This window comes from Prinia subflava, chromosome 2 (genome assembly GCF_021018805.1).
Source record: "Prinia subflava isolate CZ2003 ecotype Zambia chromosome 2, Cam_Psub_1.2, whole genome shotgun sequence".
NCBI classification, from domain to species: Eukaryota; Metazoa; Chordata; class Aves; order Passeriformes; family Cisticolidae; genus Prinia; species Prinia subflava.
Window position 1 is genome coordinate 4781237 of NC_086248.1, and position 17756 is coordinate 4798992.

At 41.6% G+C, this 17756-nt stretch overlaps 1 protein-coding gene across 1 annotated transcript in view; it reads left to right on the top strand.

Annotated features, from left to right (window-relative positions):
• The window catches only part of CDC5L (cell division cycle 5 like), a 30915-nt gene that overhangs the window by 8380 nt on the left and 4779 nt on the right, over positions 1-17756 (top strand). Inside the window, exons 9-14 of the mRNA XM_063423610.1 lie at positions 1066-1214; positions 2878-3040; positions 4053-4217; positions 5797-5877; positions 6208-6453; positions 9169-9366. Of these exons, the coding sequence (XP_063279680.1) occupies positions 1066-1214; positions 2878-3040; positions 4053-4217; positions 5797-5877; positions 6208-6453; positions 9169-9366 (1002 nt within the window). The remainder of the gene's footprint in view (positions 1-1065; positions 1215-2877; positions 3041-4052; positions 4218-5796; positions 5878-6207; positions 6454-9168; positions 9367-17756) is intronic.

Sequence of the window (17756 nt, forward strand, 5' to 3'; positions counted from 1 at the left end):
ATGTGTCTGTCAGTGTTGAATAAGTGTGAGTTCGTCTCCTTAAAACAATGAATTCTATGTTGTCCAACTTTTATTTCAATTAACAAGTAGTAATTAACTGCAACAATGCAAGAATATTTTCATAGCAGTTTATTGGCTTAAAACTTAGGCTTTTAACTTTGCAACCTCTGCCTAGATTTTTCAAAAACTGTTAATGTTGAGTAACATTTTTGAGTGTGTGGAAATGGGTAAATTAAATCAGTGCAGCTAATGTGTAGGACGAAACAAGGTCCCAAAAATCCCACTCCAAAAAACCCTCTGAGCTGACAATGAGCTGTATTTCAGCAGTCCCATGATAGGAGAAAAGAGAAAGTTCCTGGCTCTGCAGATCATTGCAGTCTGCAATGTTTGCAGGAATGGTCAGGCTCACCTTCAAATGGAGTACTCTGACATTATAAATGTCAGAATATTATGCATATACAGAGTTCTCTAGGTGGATTAGTGGTCTTCTGGGAATATATTTGCTATTTGGAGTAGTATAATCAGCTAATTTTCAGAGAGACTTAATTCTTCACTGTAATGAGGAAAAATTAAATTAAAAAGGGGGCTATTCATAAAAGCCCCAATAGAGTTATGGACCAAAAATCTGAATAGTGACCATCTCTTTTGGAACATTCTCTTTGAAGTGCAGTTTGGATAAATTTGATTGAATTCAGATTTCAAAGTTCAAGTGTGCTCCTCCCTCTTAAAATTAGGATCCTCAGGATTACTTGAATATTCAGTCACTAACAAATCCTGGAGATTTATGGAGTCTGCAAGCTGAAGGAAGCTGAAACAATAAGTAACCCATTCATTTTTGCAGCTGCAGTTTATAACATATTTTGCTGTACATGTAGTTCAAATGTCTCTCAGTAGAACAGCAAGGTTTATAAACACCACTGTATGGGTGTTAAAGCTAAGAAATTCTAAACATTTTCCACGAACTGATATTCAAATAACTCTTCAGCTGTTCTTGCTGCTACTGAATCTTTTAAACGTGACTGTGAATGTCTTGGTGAAGCACTGCTTGTGTTGTCTGTTACACAGGAGGCCCAGAATCTGATGGCTCTCACAAATGTGGATACTCCTCTGAAAGGAGGTCTTAATACTCCCTTGCATGAAAGTGACTTTTCAGGGGTAACACCACAGAAACAGGTTGTTCAGACTCCAAATACTGTGCTTTCCACACCTTTCAGGTAAACAGACTCCTTTTGTGATGGGTGCCTGTTGGGGCATGTGGGTGGGCGTGTGTCTGTTTGGAGGTGGGTGAACAGAGCAGATTTTGATGTGTCAAATACTATCATATCAATACCAGAGCTTCAAAAGAAATTTTAACTCACTTTTATTTCAAGCCCTTGTACAAATTTCTCCTCTGTGTCTTTAGAAAGCTCAGCCATGTCCTCTTCATCTGTGTTCATACAGTGTATGGCTCACTGGAGTTTTGATCCAAAATGTGGCCTTCTGTGGTCTGGAGCAGTATAAATTATTCTGGAGCAGTGCAGGAGTATAAATAGTAAGCTGGAGTGTCATTCTGAATGTGGATCCTGGCCTTTCCAAAGTACTACCTTGGAGTCAAAGATGTGGGAGGTCCCTTAGCCAAACCCACACTGAATTTTTGAAAAGCTGAAGTAAATATTTTATAAGCCATATATATCCAAAATAAAATATTTCTTATATTGCCAATCTAAATAGTACAGAATTGCTGGTTCAACTCTTACAGTGAACAAACATATATCCCACAAATGCTAAATACCATACAGCTAGAACATGTTACAATTGGTACATTTTCTGTGTCAGGTTTTTCCACTTAGGTTCTAATTTTACTTGTGTCATGTTAGTAGGAAAAGTGGAGAATGAAGTAAAAAGGACCTTTATGGCAGCTTTTCCAAAGCACCTTTATTTTGTTTAGAAGCTGTGTGCAAAAGCTCTGATCTTTTAATTAAAAGAGCAGCTCCAGCAATGTGTGTTTTTTTGGAAGATCTGTTTGTGTCAGTGTGGTGCAAAATCAATGTGGAATTTGACCTGGAGTGATCTGGCTGTTGATTTGGGTTATTTTATATTTTAAAAAGTAGAGATACTGTAATTTTGCTGTTTGAGATTTTTTGTGGTGTATTTTTAGCTCCTGAAGTTCAGATTTGCACATGTAAATATGCTACCTGTGGCTTGCTTGCAGGAATACTCTGTCAGTGGGAAAATCCAAGTCCTTGAGCAGAGGGAAAAATTAATGAATCTGTGAAGTAGCCCCTTGTTCATGTAGTAAGTCATTGGCATAGAGAACAATATTCCTTCCCAGTCTAAAGGAGAAGCAATTGGGGCCAACAAAATCTAAGACTTAATCCATGTTCCCTAACCATAGATGTTTAGAACTAATTATTATAATGTAATTACTTCTTCAGTAGTCAGTGAAAGCAAAGAGGCATTTTCAGGGTGATCCATTCAATTGCAATGTGTGACAGCTGTTGGGCCAGATGATTTTGGAGTGAATGATTTGTCCAGGTGGTGGGGAAATTAGAGCTTGCAATTCAATCCTGATTACTGTATCTCAGAATAATGCCTGGTGACCAGATAAGCCTTTCTCTCAAAAGCAACAGTGGGAGTTTGTATTGGTGGAGTTCCTGAAGCTTTCGTTAAAATGATGATGTGCCTAGATTTCAGCTTGACAGGACCTTGGTTATGCATTGACAAGCTTAAATAATTTTAGTATTCTTGTAATAGCACTTCACAGTTTCATTGCCTCCTGAGAAAAAGCTCCAGACTGAATGTATAGACTGTGTTTATGTAACTTTTCCCAGCATTCAGACTTCTGTAAGCAGAGCTCTTTAGTAAAAAACTAATGACTAACTAACTGCACTTCACTAGAACACCCTCTCAGGGGTCAGAGAGCTTGACTCCCCGAGGAGGACTGACTCCCAAACCTGCACTTGGCACAACTCCTGGGAGAACTCCCCTGCGGGACAAACTGAACATCAACCCCGAGGAGGGAATGGCAGATTACAGTGACCCATCCTATGCAAAACAAATGGTAAGTAGTACTGAAGGAGTAGAAATCAGTGCTCTGTTAATTTTCAGGGTTTTAGTTCTCATCTTCTCATCTGCTGAAAAGGATTTTATTTTATAATAAGTGTTATTTCTTCCACCTGTCTACGGGTCTGTCCTTATCACATAATAAAAAACAATCTTTATTTAAAAAGCCAAAAATCTTGCCGCTTAGAACGGCTTTCAGTGTGCTCAGTAAAAACACTGTAAAACTGTTGGAGAAGACATAGTTAAGTTTCCATCTTATTTCTGTCTTTGAAGCTGAGCAGGAAATGCATCTTGAGCAAAGATTCATTTTTCTTGCAATCCTACACAATCCTCAAATTCCTCGTCATCTTTGCTTCCTGATTTACCTACAGGTCCTTTTCATCAGTCTGTCGTGTTGACAACACTGAGCTAAAGGGGTTTAATTTTTGCCATTAGGAGCACTGGGGTTTGAGATGTTCAGAAATCTGAGTCCCATCCAGACTCTTTCATCACCTTTGGCAACAGATGTTTCCCTTCCTGGAGATTCAGCCAGATGGACTCTGCCAATTAGCCATGGTATAAAAGGGCATATACCTAATAGGTAGCACCTTGGGAACTCCTTTTATGTGGCTGATTCTGCAGCCTCGACTGTGGCTTTGAATATCTCCCACCTGAGCTATCAACAGTTTTCTTTTTGGCCTAGCTAAGATATCCACTCCAAGTGTCTGGCATGTTCTCCCAACAATAACTCTTCAAGTTCAAAATTCCAGAGCTCCTCTTAGCTTGGAGGAGAAGGTTTATTTGATGTAATTTTACTTTGGTTCTGTCTTAGCTTTTGAGGCTTCAAATTCCTGGTGGACTCCACCGGTTTCCAGATCTGGTGCTTTCTGGCCATGCAGCAGGCTGAGGTGGCCAGGGAATAATTAGTGTGTTGTTAATGCAGATGAATGGAGTGTGACTGTGTTGCGCTCAGTGTTAGGCTGCACTCAGGGTCTGATGCAGGAGCTCACATCTCACTGCTCTGCCCACAGGAGAGGGAGTCTCGGGAGCACCTGCGCCTGGGGCTCATGGCCCTCCCTGCTCCCAAGAACGACTTCGAGATTGTTCTGCCTGAAAATGCTGAAAAGGAACTGGAAGAAAATGAAGTAGATGAAACCTTTGTAGAAGATGCTGCTGATATAGAAGCCCGCAAGCAGGTCAGTGTGTGAGATGTGGATGGTGCCTTTTGTTTAAAATAAAATGAGTTCCTTGTATGGTTCCCATCGTTTCACACCTGTTCAGTGGAAGAAGTACAGCTTCCTCTACAGGATAGCAAAGTAAAATGCACCTGTTTCTTTGCTGCTATCAGAGTATACATACACAGAGGCCAAATCAGCTTTCTCTCTGAATCATTTTCTTAATTTCTTAATGTTATGTATCACATCATTTACTACCGTGAAATCCATAAGAGTGCCTGTGTCCGCCAAAAGATAAAACAATTAATTTAAAGCTTTTTTCTGCAGTGGCACCTGCTTGATTTTAAGCACATGAGAACTGCTTTTTTTTTTATTTGAGGTTATTATCTTAAGGTTAAAAGTTGCTATTTGTGAAAGGTTAGACAGGCATATACAAACTCATACAGGCTGGTAGCACACAGATATCAATCTGCCATGCAGAAAAGGTACCCTTGGCCAGTACCAGAAGATTAGCCAGACAGCCAAGGTGTGAAAGGTCCCTGTTGTTTTGTTTTGGTTTAGAATCAAGGAAGGCTGGATAAAGTACAAGCCTAAATTCTGCCAGTTAAATGGCTGTACTGGCCAGTAACCAGAGACACCTTAAACCTTTCTAAAAACAGTCTCTTTTCTATTTATTACTTAGTCTAAATTTTGTGTTGCAAATCTCTTTCTGTTGTATGCCTTATATAAATATAAATGTTTTTCATAAAAATAAATGGGATTTTTGAGTCTAGAGAAGCTTTTGACAATAGCTGTGCTTTGACAAGTGAACAAAATATTTTAAAAATCCTATGCTTTGATATCTTTAAATGGGATAAGCATTTCCCAGAATTTGATTTCTAGTGTGTCCTGTTTAGGGAGGAACATATTTTACACATGTATATTTATGTCTTATGCATACATACCCTAATAAAAAATCTGAATAAATACGAGTAATGTATATGTTTAGAATAAAGAATCCAAGTTGTACCATCATACAAGAGAAGAGCATCCTGCCTTCAAGTGAAGATGTGACATGCTGGGATTAGAACATGGAAGATGTTGATCATTGTTCCTGAAGTTCCTGACAACACTGGCTTTTCATGTTATTTATTGCTTGAAAGTGTATTGTAAAGAGAACTCTCATGTTTTTCCACTTTCACAAGCATTGTTTTAGTTAAATGTGTACTTTAAGTCAATGAAGATGACAGAGTCATGGCTGCTAATTTAAGAGTCTTTCTTTTTCTGGTGGATTTAATGTCTGAAGAATTAGAGCAGTTGTCACACATGGAGAAATGTGTAAAGAACAAAATCTTGCTGGAGTTGAGATTGAAGGGAAATTCGAAGCCTGGAAATGACTTCTTGAAGATCTCTTTTCTCTTAGTCTGCTGTGCTCTTCCCATTCACTTTAGAGGCAGTAAATTATGTTGTCATCACATTATTTAGCTCTGGCTTAGTAACATGAAGTCTATATGCTGGAAGGACTCTTTACTGCAACAATGAATTAGTTTTTATATCACCTTCCTGGGCAGGATCTGATTGTGGTACAGAGGCTGGAGTAACTCTTGCCTTGTTTGTTTAGGCTCTCCGAGAAGCAGAGCGTGCCAAGGAGCTGAAGAGAATGCACAAAGCTGTGCAGAAGAACCTACCACGGCCCTCAGAGGTAAGTGGAAACAAAATTCACCATCAACAAAAATTAAAAATAAGGGCTTTAACCATTATAGGAAGAGATACAGTGTCAGGAGATCATGAAGGAGTGAAATCTTTATTTGACTATGCTGATTTGCAGGAAACTTCCCCAGCAGAGTTGTCATGAGGTATTTCATGTGCACAAATGTTGAGGTTGCTGCATGTATCACACCACAAGGGATTTTGGCACCTGCTCTGTGGGGTTTAGCTGATACATAAAATTCATACTTGAGTGGAGATACATGAATTTAATGTTATCTTTGGTGCAAATTATATTTACAAACTGTTTTTTCTTCCTGGGCAGGTTAATGAAACAATACTGAGACCCTTAAATGTGGAACCACCTCTAACAGACTTGCAGAAAAGTGAAGAACTCATAAAGAAAGAGATGATTACCATGCTTCATTTTGATCTTTTACACCATCCATTTGGAGAACAGTTTACTGGTAAGAAAGGGAAAGGCCCAGGATTTGGAAGCAACAATGCAGAGCACATGGCTTACTTGGAACAAAATCCTTATGAGAAGTTCTCCAAAGAGGATCTCAAGAAGGTGAGAATTGTGTGGGCTAAGGACACCTACAGTCTCCTTAAGGCAAAGTTCTGTGATATCAGGGGGGAAAAGCCTGCACAGAATTCATATGGGAGGTCTCCAGGGAGTTGTATGAAGGGCTGTAACCAAAGAGTTGTTGAGGTTGGAAAAGACCTCTAAGATAATCAGGTTTGATCATTAACCCAGCACTGCCAAGCTTTAAGAGAGGGTAAGTTAATAAGGATGATTTAAGGGCACATTCTCCTTTCTGTGAGCTGATGTTAATCTGGGCTTTAGCAGAATGATGAAGATGCTGTATTTGCCCATAGATGTTGTCACTGAGATACAAATTTCAATGTGTTGTGGCTGCTTACCATTTTAAATAACTGTAAGACCAATAATATTCCAACAGTTACCAAATTCTACTTTGCTGTTTCTGTAAATTGCTGTTAAATCATTGAGGCATTAACCAAGGGTGATACCCACCTTCTGCTGCCTCTGAATTTCATTAATCCAAAATTATGAAGCATTTCCTTCAAAGCAGTGCAGACCAAATAGGACAATGCTAGTCAGCTTGTACCTTGGAGCAGCAGGTCAGGTTGTTTAATTATGCTTGTCCAGCTCCATCCAGACAAGCTGTGCTGGTGCAGAGCCTGCTGGGCTGTGGCAGCTGATCTTAGAGCCATGCCTGCTGCAGAGGTGCTGAGCAGGCACATGGGGCCACGGCTGGCTGCAGTGAGTGGGCGGCCTGGGCACTGTGTCCTGTTTTACATTGTAATCCCAAGTTAAACAGCAGCTCTGGACCAGGGCTCTAGTTCAGGGTGTTCGTTTATTTAAGCAGCTACAGATGTTGCCTTTTGCTGCCAAGTAACAGATAGGCAATTCTGTGGTTTAGCTCTTTCAAAGAGCTTCACCCGTGAAGCTGTGCCAGTAACCTTTGACCAAATGCCTACAGGAATAAAAATGAGTGAAAAGAGCAGAATCATGTGCCACCGAGTTGTCTGTCTCTCTAGACTTGTCTTTAGGTGTAGATGTTACACATCTACACCTAAATCCCCTATTCCATGAAGATGACTCCAAAGATACACAAGCAGATTTTAAATCCGTGTCCTTCACAATATCTGACCAATAAATGTAGATCCTAAAAGGAGAAACAGTGAACAGTATGTACTTCCAATTTGCTGTTAAATGAAAAATTATACTTCAAGATCTCTTACCAGGAGACGTTAAAGATGGAAAATACAGTTAGATCATGAATTTCATTGCCCTGCCAGTGTCAGAATGTTCCCTTAGGAATGATCTCCAAGTGCTTTCTCTGGTTGTTTTGAAGTGCAGCGAGAATCAGGTTTGCTGTCACTTCCTTAGAGACTATTTTACGGTCCAGTAGTTTTTGTCTGGAAACTTTTCTTCAAAGTCCCTGGAAGTTTTGTCTCCTAACTGATGGGCAGAAGTTTTTTTGCATCCCTGCTCCTGCTTACTCTCTAACATCCAGCACCATATTCCCTCTTTGCCTAAATCCAGTTCAAACCAGAAAATTTTCCTATCTCTGTGATCTCATCTGGGACTTGTTTATTTTGCTTTATTTCATTTGTTTTTAGAACATCTTGTGCTAAAACCCTTCCATAAAATACTCCTGTCTTTTCCTGATGTGCAGTTCTCTTTTGGGAAGGATTAGCAGTGGTGCTGAGCTCCTGGAGCTGGGAAACACTTCTGGTGCCACAAGTTAACACCCTCAAGTAGTTCCTCACAGTGTACTACTCTTGGCTAATTGAAATTTATAACCTTTAGCTTTGTCACGTGTGGTTGTGTTACTCCTATTTTATCTGTCTTGACCATCAAGAGCAAGTAATTAATTTTCCTTTCCCCAGTATCTGTGTATCTAATCCAGTGATACCTGAATTTCTGCCTGGTCAGTCTGCAGTTACAAAATGTAACATCTTGCATTAAGATACCTGCTGCTGATAGGGAAATTTGTACTGCACCTGTAAATGCTGTTGAAAGAGAGGACATGGACATGCTCTTATAACCAATGAGGTCTAGATTGGCAAGGATTTTTTAGTTATTAATAAAATCAGAAGGACCTGGGTGCCTGTGTAGTTTGCAGACCAGGCTCTTTGTCAGAAATATTAAGAGCAGTGAGACCAACAAGAACCTTTTCAGTTCACCATAAGTTTTGTAAACTAAACTGGAGGCAGCAGAGTGCTCACATCTCACCAGTTCTTCAGCCACCGAACGTGTTAGTTACAGTCAGAGTTGTATTTCCTGCAGCAGAGCTTATGCAGCTCACCTGGGAATGTTTAGTCTTGACTTTCCAGGTTGTATGGAGAAGGGCAAGCAAAAGGAAATGAAAAGTGATTTTTGTTTCATAGGACAGCTGCTTCTGTCTGTACAGTTCTCCCTCCCCTCAAGGTCCCTGCTTTTATCTCTGTTCTTGTGCAGCAAGATGAAGTATCTCACTGTGCCACAGCTTTCATTAGCCACGCCAGAGTGATGTCAGGTTTGGCCAAATTATATAAAATGAGGGATAGTTGTGCTGTGAGGAGCCTTCCAGCCTGGGTTTCATTTGTAATCCACAGCATCTGTGTTCGATTTCATAGTTAGCTTAACCTGATGGTGAGCTTTGAGTAGGAAAAGAAAAGCTGCCCCCATGAATTGCACACTGAAGGTTTGAAAAGAAGAGGAATTTTCTTTTATGCTGTATATTGTAACTGCAATTTCTCTCATGCTTTCCAACAGGCACAAGACCTACTGGCACAAGAGATGGAGGTGGTAAAGCAAGGAATGGGCCACGGAGAGCTGTCAAGTGAAGCTTATAACCAGGTGTGGGAGGAATGTTACAGCCAAGTGCTGTACCTGCCTGGACAGAGCCGCTACACGAGGGCTAACCTGGCCAGCAAAAAAGACAGGATAGAGTCACTTGAAAAGAGACTCGAGGTCAGTGGCACTTTTTTCCTGCCTCCTTGTGGGGGTTTTTTGTTTGTTTTTGTTTGTTTTTTCCTAGGGAGTTCATAGATGTTCATGAGGTGCTTAGATCACTTTCTCTCATCTTCCTCCTTAAAATATCCCCACACAGAGTATTCCCACACAGTGTTTCTCTGCACTGTTAGCTGTAACACAGCTCATCCACTCCATTCTCTGCTGGAGAGGTGGTCAAGTTCTGCTGTCTTGTTATTACACGTGGATTTTTTTAATGTTTTCCTAATCTCTGCTGTGAGTGGATCAGATCATTCTCAGTTTGCAGTTGATTGTGGCCAATATGAAGAGAAACCTTACAGAAAGATGCTTTAAAAAACCCTCTCTATACCAAAGTTCCTCTCAAGTTCTCTTTCCAACTTAACATTGGGTTTCTGACTGGCTATTACAGACAGGAAGGTTAGATAGTCCTGAATTCTTGCCAGGTTGGCATCTTCTTCTAGTTCCAGAGATTCCCTCCAAAAAAGAGAACAGTGGATGTTTGTGATCCCATTTCACTTTCTTTATCAGACCCTTTAACACTGATTCCCCTTGCCCAATCCCCTCTAGATTTTCCCCCAAACGCTCCATAGAAAAAACCAAAAATGGACAACGTCCATGATAACAAATAAGCTGGTCTGAAACAGTTTCTTCCCACAGAACATGTTTGTTCTGACTTGCAGTTAATCATTAAATGTTTTCTAAAATACCATTCTAGCCTAAAAGTCTCTCTAATTATGCAGGCATCAGATTATTTTTTTCCCATGGTAAAAGGAAACTTTGCAAAAGAAGTTTTTCTGTATTTAAGTGAACATAGTTACTGTTGCTAGAAGTAAACCTCCCCAAATAGCTGCTCCTCCAGAAATAAGAGAAGCCAGAAAGGCTGAATTTTCATTTGATTCATACCCATGAAATACAGCATGTGTGAGTTTTGTAAGGTCTGTCAGTCGAGAGCGTTGTCCAGGCACAGATCCGCAGGTGTTAGCGCAGCTCCAGGAGCGTTCCCCTGCACATGGCCTGCTAGCAGAGGCTCGGTGCGAGCTCCGAGCCGTGCCGTGCCGTGCCGTGCCGTGCCGTGCCGTGCCGTGCCGTGCCGTGCCGTGCCGTGCCGTGCCGTGCCGTGCCGTGCCGTGCCGTGCCGTGCCGTGCCGTGCCGTGCCGTGCCGTGCCGTGCCGTGCCGTGCCGTGCCGTGCCGTGCCGCCGCTCTCCCGGCAGAGAGCGCCATTGCCCTGCCCAGCGCTGCCGGCGCTCCCCGGCTCTTTCCTCTTTCCCGAGCCCGTGTGCGAGCTCACGGCAGCGCGCCAGCAGGCGGAGGGCTGCACCTAATTTGTGTACAAATGCTTTTGAAATTTAAATATCTTTTAGCTCCAAAACGACATTAGAAGGGCATTATTAAAGTTGCAAAGTTAAACAGTCCAAGTTAGGGAATGCACGAACGGCCTTAATTTGCCTATGCATATGTTTTTTGAGACAGTCTTTAATTTCATGATTGCAGCCTGGTTTTTCCACAGACTCATTTACTGCACAGGGTGGATGGTACTTGCTTAATGAGTAGCTCTTGAATATTTTGTTTTCTCTTAATTGTTTGGTGTGTGGCCCTGTGCCTTTATCCTGTGCACTGTTTCTGCACTCTAAATTGGTTACTTGTGTGTGGGCTTCCTTGTGCTGTTGATTTCTGTCGTTCTCTTCCCAATATTTGAATGAGTAGTTGGTGGTGGACTGCTTATTAAGGATACTGAAGCAAAGTAAGGTCAAGTTTATCATTTATCAAACTCGTGTATGTTTGTTCTGAATGGTCTTTGCTCTGCAGTCACAAGATAGTCACCCAGGAAGCAAAATACAAATCAGAGGTCTTGCCAAAAAAAAATATTTGCTACCAGCATTGCATGGGACTCTGTGAAAGACACTTAACACAGTCCTGTTAGCTGTGTCCCATCAGGCTGGGGAAGGTGATCCTGCCCCTCTGCTCAGCCCTGCTGAGGCACATCTGGGGTTCTGTGTCCAGTTCTGGGCTCCTCAGGACAAGGGAGACGTGGAGCTCCTGGAGTGTGTCCAGTGCAGGGTGACAAAGATGATGAAGGGACTGGAGCATCTCCCTGCCCAGGAAAGGCTGAGGGAGCTGGGGCTGTTCAGCCCTGAGAGGATCCCCAGCTGAGAGGGGCCCTCATCCCTGAGTGTCCCTGTGTGCAGGGAGGCTCCGAGCAGGGCCCAGGCTCTGCTCTGGGGGCTCAGCAATGGCACCAGAGGAACGGGCAGGGACTGATCCCAGCAGGTTCCACCTGGACACGAGGAAGAACTTCTTTCTGTGCAGTGACCGAGCCCTGAACAGATTGTCCAGAGAATCTGTGGAGTCTTCTTCACTGGGGATATTCCAGAACTGTCTGGACACAATCCTGTGCCCTGTGCTTTGGGATGACCCTGCTTGAGCAGGGAGGAGGGACCAGATGAGCCACTGTGGTCCCTTCCAGCCTGACCCATCCTGTGTCTGTTATCAGTCACTGCAGTCATGAGACTCTGGCTAATGTACCCACATCCCCTGGGAGCTCAGAGTGCTGCTGGATGACACTGATGGTTCAATTCCACACACAGTCCTGCTCTCCCATGTTCCTGTGTTCCAAAATACCACCCCCAGAGCCCCATGCCTGCAGGTGCAGTGAGCACTGTGCTACCTCTCACAGCTCACTGTTGTCGAGTGCAGGTGGACTCTGCAAAGTTAAATTTGACCTGAAAATCTCTCCCAGGTGTGTGCAAAATGCACTTTAGTGCAGCTCTGTGGCCTGACCCTAAAAGGCCCTTCCTAAAAGGAAGATATACAGTTTTTTAAGCATAGGTCACCTGCTGAATAGTTTTTTAAACAAGAAATAAAAAGCATAGCATTTTAATGAACAAACGAATATGCAATAAAAAAGTACAGATTTTTTTTTCCTACCCCATTCTCAGCAATAACAAAATCCACCTTCATTTTAATGTTTTTCCAAGGAAAATTGTCTGAAAGCAATATCAGTTGAAATAGATATTTTAATGGGAAGTATCAGACAAGCTTAATGAAAAGCAGGGACATTAGCTCAGCTTTCAGTACCCCAAGACACTTGTACTCCTAGCTTTTTTTGAGAGAAGAGTAGAAACTGTAAAACAGAGCTTGCCAGCAACAGATATTGGTCAATTTTGGGGGCTGCTTCTTCCCCTTTATAGTGCACTAGGACTGTTAGGGAAAAAATCTATGAGAGTGTGGTGATATTTGGCACAGCTGCACATGGAGAAGTCACTGTCTAACACTTCCATATGGGACTGCTGACACCCTGCAGATCCTGTGCAAAAAAACCAAGCTATTTCTGGGTCTGTCTTTGTCTCTCAGAGATTCCTGGCTGGATTGATGGCGTGGACACACTCATCTTCCTCTAATTGTCCCATTCTCACTGCCTGAGTGGTTTAGTTGTGGTAGCCTATGTTGACATGAATTTATCTTTTTCAAATGGATGCTGATATCACAAACAGATTTGTGCTGTTACTAAAGAACTTGAGGAGGCAAAGTGGAGCTGTTGTGGAGGGCTTCTGTTTGGCTGGCTATCCTGTCCAGGCATCATCAGTAATGCACAGCTCATCAGTAGTTCTGATGTTGGAGTGTACTGCTGTGTATTAGTAATATTTTTCATTGTTTTGGTTTGAGGGTTTTGGACTCCTTGAATGTGTTTCTTAATGTGGGTTAAGAGTGTTAGAGGATTAGTATGTGAACTTTTTTGTATTACAGATGGGGAGTTTCAGGTCTGTGCAAGTGAATCCTCAGTATGTGTCTGGTATACCTTAGATTTGTGGAATTTTCTGATCTTTCCATTAGCTTTTAGAAATCCAGAATATTTTTCCAAGGCTACGCTATACTGCAGAGCCAATGATTTCAGAAATTGAAGTTTTCTGATGCTTGCAGTTGCATTCTCTGGAATACTTTTGCTCCCTTCTCTTCCAAACAATACATTTATAAAGAAAAGCCTTCCTACTAACATATGTTAAATCGGGAACATTATAAGATGAAATGAGATAGTAAAGGCATCTGTTTAACAACCTAGTTGCTTCTCTTTGTAGTTCACAACATAGAAACTTCCTGCCATCTTTACTTTTCCTTTGAAGACAGTTAATAAAGTTGGCTTGCAGAATACAAATACTTTTATTAAAATTGTGGTAGTTAACATTATCATTTCAGTTGATTACTAAATTTTAAACGCTGTTGGAAGCCTACAGGGAAAAAATTCAAGGTACACTGTATATGCAAAATATAGTAAGTTATGTATTCTTTGCAGTGTCCAAGATACATCAAGGTGATGATTTACCGAAATGTTGATGTTTGCTTTTAATTGCAGCCCAAGTCCTCTGAATTAATTCAGATTAAAAACAACTTGCTTAGCTGGAGTTTTATAGGTTACATAGTACACTCTGCTGCAGGGTGTATCACTTAGTTTATTGGAGATTGTCTTTTAATTTCTCTCTAGTTTATGTGGTAAAGTTTGCAGTCTCTTTTGCATTTTCAGGTGTGCTGGTACTCAGAAAGCACCTGGAGAAAATAAGAAATTTTATAGGAGTAGGAACAGAGAAATTACTCTAAAACTAAAATACGGTGAAAATCCTGAGTAGTGTTGCTTTTATGGTCATATGTTTTATTTTCTGCTAATGTCTTGCATTTGTGGAATCCACTTCTTTTAATAAGGTCTGTTGGGAGTGTAGTTGGCACCACAGGATCACAGCAGAGAGGTATCAGTAGTCTTCACTGTCAGATTGTTCAGAATCTGGTAATTTAGCATGCTTAAAAATAAAGTTCAGCATTGACAAAGCTCTCATTGCAAAGGCCTTTGCACACCCTCACTGTTCAGGACTGACTGCTGCAGGATCACCATGGGCTTCTGCTGTATTGAGAGGGAGCCAGGCTCTTTGTCAGCTCCTTTACTGCCTGAGCTTTCCCAGCCTTGTCAGCCTCTGCAAGAGGCCAGTGCAGGCACTCTGGGTGTGCAGGGGTGGTGTTTGAAGGTGATTCACTGTGCTGGCTGCCCTGTGACCTCATCAGATATGGCAGTAACCCGTGTTTGCTTGTGGTTAATCAAAGATCTTGGCCTCTCGTGGGTGTTGCTGTCTGTGATCTTAATGCAAGGTTTTTCTTTCCCATTCAGTGGTAGAGAGTTTCCAAAAAAAGGTTAGTAAAAATAAATAATTCGTTTTTCATCATAAACTTCTGTCTTGTAGACATGTTTCTGGTGTGAAAGAGATAGGATCCTTGAATCATTAAATTTGGAAAAGACCTCTAAGATCACCAAGTCCAGCCTTATACCACCATGTTGTTCACTTCTAAACCATATTCTCAAGTGCCGTATCCACACATTTTTGAACAGTTACAGGGATGGTGACTTCACCACCCCCCTGTGCAGCCTGTTCCAATGCTTGACAACCTTTCCATAACAACATTTTTTCCTAATATCCAGTGTAAACCACCCCTGATGCAATTTGAAGCCATTTCTTCTCATCCTGTCATTTGTTACTTGGGAGAAGAGTGACACCCACTTCAGTACAACCTCCTTTCTTCGTAGGGAGCATATATGGGTATCACTCATTAAACTGCTGGTCTTAGAAGCAGTTCCCAAATAAAAATATTCAAAGTGGACTTCAGTGTCATGGCTGTAGATCAGCAATGACTGCTGACTCACACAGTAACTTTTCTAGATTATTCTAGTTCTAGGTATTTGGATGCTGTGAATCCTGTAGGAACACTTGCTTTTCATATACCCTGTGTTGTCTTTACTCAGCAGTCACACTGACTCGTGGTGTTTGAATTTCTGGAATTATAATTTCTGGAATGTACTTCAGAGGGAGCGTGCTCTTGGGTCATTAGATTTTGCTGTGAGTAGAGAATGGTGTTCTGCAGATACCAGTAAGTCATAATGGTACAGGATCTACATGGCAAAGTACAATATAGGAGTTTATCTGGGGCTCCCCTATTGAACTGGGAAAAGTCAGCTTTATATTGGTATGCAAGCTCTGAACATCTGGTCTAGTTTCAGCTGGGAAGTTATAGCTGCTTACCAGCAATGCCTTAAATTGAAGATTTTTTAAAGTGAATCTTTCAGTAAAAACTTTGTGTGATCCCAGTCAATGAAAATTGACTTCTGCTTTTTCAAGTCTTAACAGCTACAAGCTCAGTCCCTGTTTGACTGCTCTGATCCTGATCAGCACCTTTACTTCATGATCCTCATCCTCCCTCGTACGTTAAGTAAAGCACCTTACTGGAGATGAGGTGTTCAAGGCCAGGTTGGGCTTGCACTTGGAGCAGTCTCGTCTAGTGAAAGGTGTTCATGCCCATGGCTGGAGGGTTGGAATGATTTGATCTTTCAGGTCCCTTCCAACCCAACCCATTCTCTGGTTCTGTGATCTCTAGTGTCACAGCAGAAATGTGAAGTTGTGTCAAGCCCATGGAGTGGTTTTGGTTGTTGAGCTGAGCTAATGCTGTTTAATACATTGAGGCCACATTGTTCTACACTGGACATGCAATTTTGATTTCATACTAACTCCAAGCTTCAGTTTCCAGTAGAGTTGACTTACCTTGTACTAACTTAGGGGTAACTCTGGCAGGGTTCTAGAGAGTGTTTTGCCTGGTCAAACTCTAGACAGATATAACAGTATTTCAAGCCAAAAATTGAGAATTCTGTCCAAGAGCTTGGAACTGAAAAAGCATTTTCAAGTAGAGAAATTAATGACTTTTTTTAAAAAAAACCCCACACTATAGTTGAGTGCACCATAAGCTTGTAAAAGCAGATGACCCCAGCATGGCCAGAGGATTCTGCAGTGTGAGGTCCTTGTCCCTGGGGTGGTTGGAAATGCCTGGCCTGGAGCACAGGCTGCTGTCAAGCCGGGCGCTCTCACCCCAGACACTGCGGCTGAGCCAGCATGAGCCAAGCTCACAAGCCTGCCATTCCAATTAAGTTAATCCATCTCCTGCCAGCAGAGCTGAATTTGGGAGGGCCACGTGTGGGTCTGAGGTGAGGAAGGAAGTTACAGTAAAGTTTAGAGTAGTCCTATGTATGTTCCAGGAGTGCCCTGCTCAGCCGGCGTAGCTGAAGCTGGCAGAGGATTCTCTGTGTGAGTGAGGCAGCTTTGTGATGATGTTGATTCTCCAAGGTCACAGAACAGGTTGGTTTACTTTGACCGTGGCTCTGCTCCGAACGTGCAGCAGTTTTTCTTCCGTGTTTGTTTAATCCATCCAGCATGATTAGGAAGATCAATTAAAAGACAAGAGAGCTTAATGCTGTTCGGGGATTACCAGGAGCTCCACATTAAAGGCAAGGAAAACAAACCAGTCAGTACAGTGAAAAAGCCCTTGGAATTGACCAGGGGTGTCCTCAGTAGACCTGGTGAGATGAGAATTCTGAAAATGCAGTCTTTAAGGCACTTGAGCTCTTCCTTCCTCAGGGTCAGTTTTTCTTAAATCTTTCCCAGTGGATGTTTATTCTCATAAAGAGTCCTTCCCTGTCCTTCATTGTCCTTAGGTAAACCTTACAACTAACATCTAAAATTTCTTTTCCAGATTTAAGTCCCTCTTCCTTTCTCAGTAGCTGTAAACAAATTAATTTTTCACAATGAACTTTGTGATATTTAAAGCAGGTGTTGTCTTTCTTCTTTTTTTCTATTTTTGTTAGGCAGAGGAAAAACAAACCAAACAAACCCTGGTTTTCCAGTCAGTCTCCTTTTTCTAGATCATGTTTTATAAACCTCTGGTTATGTCTGTTTCTCTTTTGGCTCTTTTGTCTGCTGCTTGTTTTGGTTTCTCTTCCTTGGTTCTCTAGTGCAGTACTAAAAACTGAACACCACTTTATGAGTCATGAGGGAAGGCTTTTGCATCAGAGATTTGGGATAGGATGAGGCTCTCACACTTGCCTTAACATCATATATCATCTTACCCCATGTCTGTACATGCTGTTCTCATTTTGCTGTAGCTGGTATAAAAGTCAGCAGAACCAAAGCTGGCTAAGGAACAGTACAAAATAAATAAGTGGAGAAATCTTTCAAATGTCTTTACTCTTTCTGTTGGGTTCAGGGGGAAATGGTTGTCAGATTTTACTCAAATCTATTTCTTTGCTTTAAGCAAATAATGTAGACTACTGTTTAAACACACCTCTTTATAACTGCTTGGAATTTTTAGCTTGGTATCTGAGCCTTAAAATTTTATGAAGCTTGAACTGAAATTATATGCAGTTGTTGGCACTAATGCAGCAGTCAGCAATTTTTAATAAATAGTATTTGTTACAAAAGCTGAGACCTCCTTTTGACCTTTTTGTAGTAGGTCCTAAAATTTTGTAGTTGGGAGGAAGGGGAAAAGGTGGTGAGTGTTCACATTTCT